This window comes from Oenanthe melanoleuca, chromosome 1 (assembly GCF_029582105.1).
Source record: "Oenanthe melanoleuca isolate GR-GAL-2019-014 chromosome 1, OMel1.0, whole genome shotgun sequence".
NCBI lineage: Eukaryota > Metazoa > Chordata > Aves > Passeriformes > Muscicapidae > Oenanthe > Oenanthe melanoleuca.
In genome coordinates this window covers 96,423,601-96,431,689 of record NC_079333.1, presented here as the reverse complement: position 1 = coordinate 96,431,689, position 8,089 = coordinate 96,423,601, and the positions used below count along the sequence as shown (strand labels likewise).

General features: G+C 47.7%; 1 protein-coding gene across 3 annotated transcripts in view; it reads right to left on the bottom strand.

Annotated features, from left to right (window-relative positions):
* Positions 1-600: 600 nt before the first annotated feature.
* RAI2 (retinoic acid induced 2) overlaps positions 601-8,089 on the bottom strand; it is a 44,394-nt gene continuing 36,905 nt past the window's right edge. For 2 of the 3 annotated variants that reach the window (XM_056498355.1, XM_056498348.1), the window contains exon 2: positions 601-2,924. In XM_056498355.1, the coding sequence (XP_056354330.1) occupies positions 1,161-2,819 (1,659 nt within the window). In that variant the 5' untranslated portion in view covers positions 2,820-2,924 and the 3' untranslated portion in view covers positions 601-1,160. The remainder of the gene's footprint in view (positions 2,925-8,089) is intronic. The other variant, XM_056498340.1, reaches the window with a different exon arrangement.

The following is an 8,089-nucleotide window of genomic DNA, read 5'->3' as shown; positions in this document are numbered from 1 at the left end:
AAAGTTTTCTATAGCCACAAAAAAGGCAGCGCCCACCAAAAATTGTCCTCCTGCTCTCACATTTGTCCCTCCATCAGGATCTGTTTTTTACCAGTGAGCTGTGTGAACTTCGAAGCTGACAGACAGTAATTCACCTTCAACTTGTTTCCAGAGACAAGTGCAAAATGATAACCTAGCAGAACTTTTATTTTAATTGTACATTCACATTTCTCCATTGACATTGGTGACTTTGTACATGCTGAGTGATAAAATTACACAGCTCTGCTCTTTTACCTGCACTGATTTCAGCCATCAAATGTAGAAAACAATAAACAGCTTTTCCATATAGCTGTAGTCAGGCTGGGAAAAACTGTGATCCATTTTTCCCCTCCTGTCCCCTGGCAACCGAATTCCCCTGACTTTTAGGCTTTTCTATTTTAAATGACTGATAACATTATTTAAGATGTTTGCAATGGGTCCCTCACAGTGAACCTCTTAGGTGTGCACTAGGCTGTAGCACTCACTCTCACTCCTCTGGCAGCTCATTTGGGTACTGTTAGCAGCTGTTGAGACATGTTCTTTGACACTGCTGTGAGACAAAGTAATTTTTCTTAGCCTGCCTTTTTTTTTTTTTTTTTTTTTTTTTGTTAATATTTTAGGCTCATCCCAAGTCAGTTGCGGTGCTTTACAGCTTACAGACTTTTTGCATGACCTTCTGTGTAGACTGAAAGTGATTCGGAAATTAGAAAAGAATGCCGCAAACAATTAGCACGTACAAACATTTATTTTGAAATTTCCATTCCGACTGTTATGAAGAGTTACATCATCAAAGCACTTTATGGCAGTGAAAATAGCTCTTACCCCTCTGACTCATCCATTACTCCATTAAAGCTGCAAAATGTGCAATCTGCTTGAAAAATAGGTTGCTTTTTATTCAGTTTCCCGTGAAAAGTCAAAATTTGGTAACAAAAAAAAAAAAAATCAAAAACAAACGGAAAAAAACCCAAACCAAACCAACCCAGCTTATAGGGACTGTACATCCAATCCTCTCCCTCTTCCCCCAAAAATAACTTACAAAGATAGTTTAAAGTTTTAAATGCGTTTAAAACCGAGTGCATCTTTTTTATTATTTTTTTTCTTCTTCCTCTCATAATAATCTTAAAATTCTAAAAACCCATAATTTACTTTCTTGGAAAAAAGGCAGCCAGCCGTTGCTTCTTGATTGGAAGAATATGTATCTCCGGCGAGTTCATTTTCTTTAGCTTTACGCTCCTGTTTTTGACGGGTTTCCTGAGGGCCTCGGCGCTGTCCCGGGGCTCGGGCGGGCTCTTCACATCGTAGCACTGCAGCACCGAGTCCTGGGGCAGGTCCCTTTTGAAGGAAAAGTTTTTGGTGGAGACCCCCGACAGGCCCTTGATCTTGCCGCAGAAGATGGTGGGCACGGCATCCTTGACGGAGACGATGACTTTGGCTGTCTGCGAGGTGCTGACGATCTCGATGTTGTTGCCGGCCTTGGGCTCGCAGCCCGCCCTGCCCGCCTGCTCCACCAGCCACTTCTGCGGCGGCCGCAGCAGCTCCCTGCCCTCCGCCTTACCCGCCGCCTCCGCGGGCTTGCAGGGGGCGAACGGCGCGGCCGGCCCGGGGGGCTTGTCCGGCGCGGGGTGGGCACCGGCCTCGGCAGGGCCAGGGCCAGGGCCGGGGCCGGGGCCGGGGCCGGCCGCCTCCCCGTGCGGCGCCGCCGGCTTGCGGCAGGAGGCGAGGGACAGGTCCAGCGCCCCGTCCTCGGGCGGCGGCGGCGGCGCGGCCTCGCCGGCCCGGAGCGCGGGCGGCGCTTTCATGGAGAGGTCCAGCGCCTCGTTCTCACCGCCCATCTTGATGACGGTGTGACGGCTCAGCTGGGGAAACTCCCGTGGGTGGAGGAGCTCGAAGGGCTTCGTCTCCTCCTTCTCCAGGGGCGTCTGGGTGCCCTTGCAGGAGTGCGGGGTGAAGAGTGGCGGCTTGGGCGGGTCAGGGGCCGCCTTGGCCTCGGCGCCGTGGGGCACGGGGATGGGCACAGGGATGGGGATGGGGATGGGGACGGGCAGGGGCACGATGACGGGGTAGGGCACCAGCAGCGTAGCGGGGGGCACCAGCGGGGACAGGGGCGAGCTGAAGGCCTGTGGTGGGAGCGTGGCGTAGTCGGGCGGCGGCTGACAAGGGGCTGAGCCCAGGGCGCCCTGTGAGGGGAACAGGTCTTGAAGGACGGCGGCGAATCCCGGCGTCTGAAAGACCGGGGGCAGGACGGGCTCCTGCGCTTGGCCGGAGGGCTTGGGGTCCAGGAGCTGGGGCTGCCCGACGGGGGTGGCGCTGCCGGGGAAGAGGCCGGCGTGCAGGGGGCTGGCGGGGCAGGCGGCCCCCGGCGGCAGCACCAGCGGCGAGTTCAGGTGCTGGAAGACGTGCTGCTCCAGGAGCACGGGCAGCGGCACGGGGCCCTGCGTGGTCATCACGTAGGGGGTGGCGGCATTGGCGGCTGGCATCTGCGGGGCTGCGCTGCCGGCCACCTGCAGGTGGATGGGCAGCACCACGGGGCTGTCCCCCAGGCAGATGGGCTGCAGCACGGTGGCCGCCACCTTCAGGGCCACCCCGCTCTGCGACTCGGCCGGCGGCGTCAGGATGGAGGGCGCGGGGACTGTCACCAGCGGGGAAAGGGCTTTCTTCATCAGGTCGGCCGAGTTGATGTTCCACGCCTCCGCTGTGATCAGCTGGGCCACCCCGTTCTCCAGCTTGTTGTTGGCCATCGCCGAGGGTGAGTTGGTGACATCCATAGGCAGGTTTGGGGCATCCTTGTACAGCTCCTCCATGTCGCAGGGCTTCTTGGGCTCTGCCAGCACCACCTCTACATCGCTGTCAGTGGGACCCGCGGCGGCTCCCCGCTGCCAGGAGCATCAGCACCGGCATAATTTGGCCTGCAAGCAGAAACATATTTTAGGCACCACATAAATCTCTTCCCTAAACTAATATTTGCAATTGCCTTTAAAGACCCTGTCACCAAAGAAAAGCCATTAAACGTTTCCACACTTCAAGCTAACGGCTCCATAATACAGTGTACTATATATACAGAGATGCTGGATATACATACAGCCCTGAGTGTTGTGCGAAACATTTTGAGGAACTTATATTTAGCCATAAACACGGCCTAAAGGACTGCCTGCAGCCAAAAAACCCTCTCAGTACACAGCCTGAAACAAGGACTCGGGATGCCCATTCCACATTTTTAAACAAAGCTTCACATAATGACAATGCACATCAGAGCTGAGTGACAGCATGTTGTTTTAACTCAACAGAAACCTCAAAATAAACATTTCTAAAAATATTGCAGCCATTGGTGAAGGGTACCTCATTCCCCTTCAGTACTTGTCACTTCTTCATTACAAAACTGCTGTGTGCAGGATCAGTAAGGAGCATGGTCATGCAATGAATGGCAAAGCAAAACCAATCCAAACCCCAGTGTTCACCCTGCCACAGAGCTAGACAGAGACAGTAATGTGAACCAGGCACCTGATTAATTAAAGACTTGGGGGGAAAAAACATCAAAAGAACTTGAAATCCATTTTGACAACCCAACTCTTTATATCAGCCAAGCAAATGGCAATTAAAAATGGGCAGGGATGTTTTCTGTTCATGATCGTGGTGAAATATGCAGCCTGTTTCCCCTAAAGATCAACATTACCCTTCCCTGCGGAAAAAAAAAAATCCAAAAAATCAGAAAATTAATGGCACTATGCATCCATTTATTTAGAAGGTTAAATAATTTTTGCCCTGTGAGCTGCTGCCAGCAGACTTTGGCTGATACCTGGCTGCTTTGCCTGGTGCCGCCCGTGCCTCTTCTGAAGTGTGAAGAGAATCCTGCTGTAGTAATAATCACCATGGAAACTTGTCCAGTTTCAACTGTGTTACCATGGGAAAGCACCAGCACACCCCAAATGTGCATTTTTCACCAGCAGAGCACACAGCTGAATCCTGCTCCCTATGAGCAGATGATGTGCCATCACCACTGCCTGGCTACCCCGGCCCACGGGAACAAGGCACTTCCCCACTCCTGCAGGCACACGGGTACTGGGAGGACACGAGATGACAGGGAGGGCAGCACTGCTCTGAAACTGAAATTGTCTGGGTGAAGGCTCCCAGCTTGGGGATGTGCCTGAATCTAAGAGCATGTAAAGAACTCCTTGGCTGCAGTGCTTACAGAAATGATTTGCTGGTCCAGATGTTTGTAAGATCAACAAACCTGCAAAGAGGTCAAGGAAAAGAGGAAAACCAAAAGCCCAAAAACAGAGGCTAAAAATTTCCAAGGCAAGGAAGTGGGAAATCTACTAGATCTCTCCTGAGGCATGTAAATCCTTGGATTTGGCAGTGAGATACTACAGTGAGCACAAGAATACCTGCAGAAATTCCAGGAGTTGATAGCAGAGGCTGGTTGGGTGGAATACTAATAATTTATCAGGCACATTTGAGTTCTTAAAAAGGATTTTTAAAAGTAAACATGAGTAATTTATTTTGCCCTCCTGCTACTGGCTTAAGGAGAATAATTCTGGATTTTTCTCATCTCATAAAATGTTCTGTAGAAAAAATTCACAAATATAGGGTTGGGTTTATTTTATTTGTTTGTTTCCTTTTTTTCCAGCTTTGGCTGAGATAGATTACAGGAAGGCAGAGATGCCCAAGTGCTGAAAACAGGAGCAAAAATCAAATTCCTTATTCAGAAAGTGACAAGTATCAGTAAGAAAACCAGTGGCCCAGTGTTGTTTTGAAAAAAAAAAAATTAAAAAAGAGTAATTGTTTATAAAAATAAAATCGATGAGGAGACAGCTCAGCAGATTAAGCTGGAAAAAAATAGACATCATAATTTCTGTCAAGGAATTAAAAAGCCATTTTCTACTGCTCTTACATAATCTCTCCCTGCCTGTTTTTCAAATGACCATTTTGGTCTCTGCAGTGCACACCAGCATCTTTGCTCCTCCAGCTGCTGCAGCACAGCTGAGTGTTCTGCACATGACACTGCCTCTGCACTGTTTCTGTTTGCTTGAGAAGTGTGAGATTGCAGTGTTTTCATAGAGAATTAATGATCTGGTGGGGACAGGAAATGACCCCCTGTTCCCCTGGCAAACCCATTAAACACTGAGAAACAGAAAAATTAAGGTGAAAATTATGCTGTGTAAGAGACTTGAGGGATTAGCATGCTGTAGGGATCCATGGAGAAAGAGACAGATCACTGCTGAAGATGAAAGTATAAAACATAATAAAATTCCCCCATTGCTGCTGTAAAAGGCGACAGGGCTGGAGGCAGAGGAAATACCGAGATGAGGGGAAGAAGAGCTCATCCATCACCCGCAGAAACCATGGACAAAAGCCTGTAAGCTTGGCTGTTTTTTTTCAAAGAACAGTCAAATATTGTTTTCCACTGAATTCGATATGTGCCTGGGATCTGTAAATATACATTGTTGGGAGCCAGGTCACTGCCTCTGGGAGGGCCCCACTGTGTCAGGGGAAGGAGACAAGAAAGGTGAGGTGCAGCCCTTGACCCAGGTTTATGGGTTTGGGGTGGATTTTTTTCCCCCCTCACCTTTCCTATGTAGAAGCTTCCCTTTCTGTACTTCCAGTACACCTGCTTCTTGAGCATGTCATCACAGAAAAAAAATTAACATATATTAAAAAAAATATATATACATACTTAAAATTATTTCCTGATCCTGCCCACAGCCTGCAGTTTGGCAGTAGCTGGCTGAGATGTACAGTGGAGTCCAGCACAACTTGATCCTGCCCCCTGTAAAGCTATTTTTAGTTTCATTTGGGAGGGAATCCCAGGGCTGCTAAACACGTGTTAGACTAAAAATCTTTTATCAAGGTCAGTAAGCAGGCAGAGAGAAAAGGATCCAAGTCCCCAAGCCTCAAATGAGGCAACTTTGAAGGTCTGAGATCAAGAGAAAGACTGAAGTTGTCCAAAGGTGCTTTGTAGTTCCTGGGCTCCTTTTTTATATACTACGTACATAGCATAAAGTACAAAACCCTAAATCCTCATGGAAGTGTCTGAAACAAAAGTAAGTTTTCACTACGTTTCAGTATTAATTGGTATTAGTACCAATTAATAGAGATCGCTATACTATACGTCTCATGTAATAAAAAATCAACCTGAAGCATGCACTGGGGTTGGGGTTTTTTTGGGGTCTGTAAAACTTGCTGCTTCACTAAACATAAATTATTCAGTTATCCAGTATTTAAAATAAGTTTCATGTATCTAATATACATAAAGAAGGTAATGTAATCTAGAGGCAGTGTCTTAAGTTTTCTCTGCCTGTCATACCTCAATCCTGCACAATCAATTTCACTTTCCTACTTATCTATTTTATATTTAATTTGCTGTTTGTTTTAACTGAGAAGGAGCTTGAAACACTGAAACAAGTCCTACTGTAAATAACCCGAGCTTTCCCATCAGGGTGCTGATAAGAGCAAAGTTCATGGCACTATGCAATGATGTGTGTGACTGTACAGGAAATGATATCTTAGCTATACACAAATGCCTTGAAAGGGTAGTGATAACTCCAGCTTATTTTTTTATCTCCTGCTGATGGCTGTGCAACAGACTTTCCTCAGGGCTGCTGTGTGCCTTCCTGTGGGGCTGCAGCACAGCTCTCCCTGAGCTCTGCCTGCTCGTCTGTACCATGGCTTGTACCTCGTGTCTACACAGAACTCAAATTATACTGTGCACACTATGGGAAAGGATTAGGTGCTCCCTTTGTGGATGCCTGGCTCAGTATCTCCTGGAAAAATAGGACTTCCCTTGAGTATAAACACAGTAGCGAACAGAAAATGAACAATCTTGACTTAATGGAGCTGCTTGGGGACAAAATTATGGTTGGATATGGACTTCAATATTTTCCCAAAACTCGCTGCTTGATGTCACTGATCCAACCAAGTACAGATCATCTTCCATGCTACAAATTTTGGTCTCTATAGTTTCAGCCATACACAAAGGCTTTGGCATATTATTATTGGTGTTTTGTTGCTAGAATAGAAAACATGTATGTTAATCAAGTGAGCTTTCATATACCAAATACACAGAACTATTACTACACAAATAACACACAGGTGGGCTCTCCCACATATGCAACCCACAAATGATTTCAGCAGTGTTTGCCTCTCAGATTTCCCACTGATTCACCTTTTCATTCAGGCACCTGGGACTGAGAATCCTGGCTACCCCATGTATGCTTTTAGTAATGTCATCCTCAAGCACCGAAGGGCAAAGGAATAATCAACTCACAGTGATGGTGAACTTGCCTTGCCCCAGTGTTGCACCATTTGTGGTGCTGTTTTTGATGAACCACATGTCAGCTGAGTGCAGAGGCACCATGAAGGCCAGGGGGGCCTGTGCCCCTTCTGCTTGCAGATGGGCTGATGGTGAACACCTCCAAGGTAACGGGTAGGCAGAGCAGAGGAGACCCACAGGATATTTTGTAAGGTGAGCTGCTTTCACCCTCTTGCCAGTCACAGCTGAGCCCCAAACACAGTCCTACTGCCTCTGAAAAAGGGGCTCAATGACCACTGCTTGGTCATCACAAAAAGGGAATCGCTGGGCATGCACTTCCCTGTCTCCTCTAAGGGGCACCAGGGAACTCCCAGTTTACCTCTGCCCTCTTTTGCCTCAGTCTCTTGACTCAAACACCTAAAAATCAACTCCTAAGATTTAGGAAGTACCATTCAAAATCAATTGAGGGCAAGGAGAGAAAGGCATTGGAAAGATGGGCAGGATTTGCTCTGGCACCAGCCAGAAAGGGAAGGGGGACTACACCAGAGTATCACTGTCAGTATGGAAGTTACCCCCACAGCCTTTGCTGCCCATCCCTCTGCACATCTCCTGTTCACCATGCATGTATGCACTGCCTCATGGTACTTCTTACTCTATGGAAGCTACACTGTGGAGGACAAGCTGAATGTGCCATGGAGCAGTTAAAATAAGCACCTCATCAGACAACTTTAAAGGATGCTAGAGAAATAACGCTCCAATGCAAATCATGCAACAGGTTTATTTTCCACTGCTGCATTTGGGGATCCTTTCAAGAAGCAAAGCTAT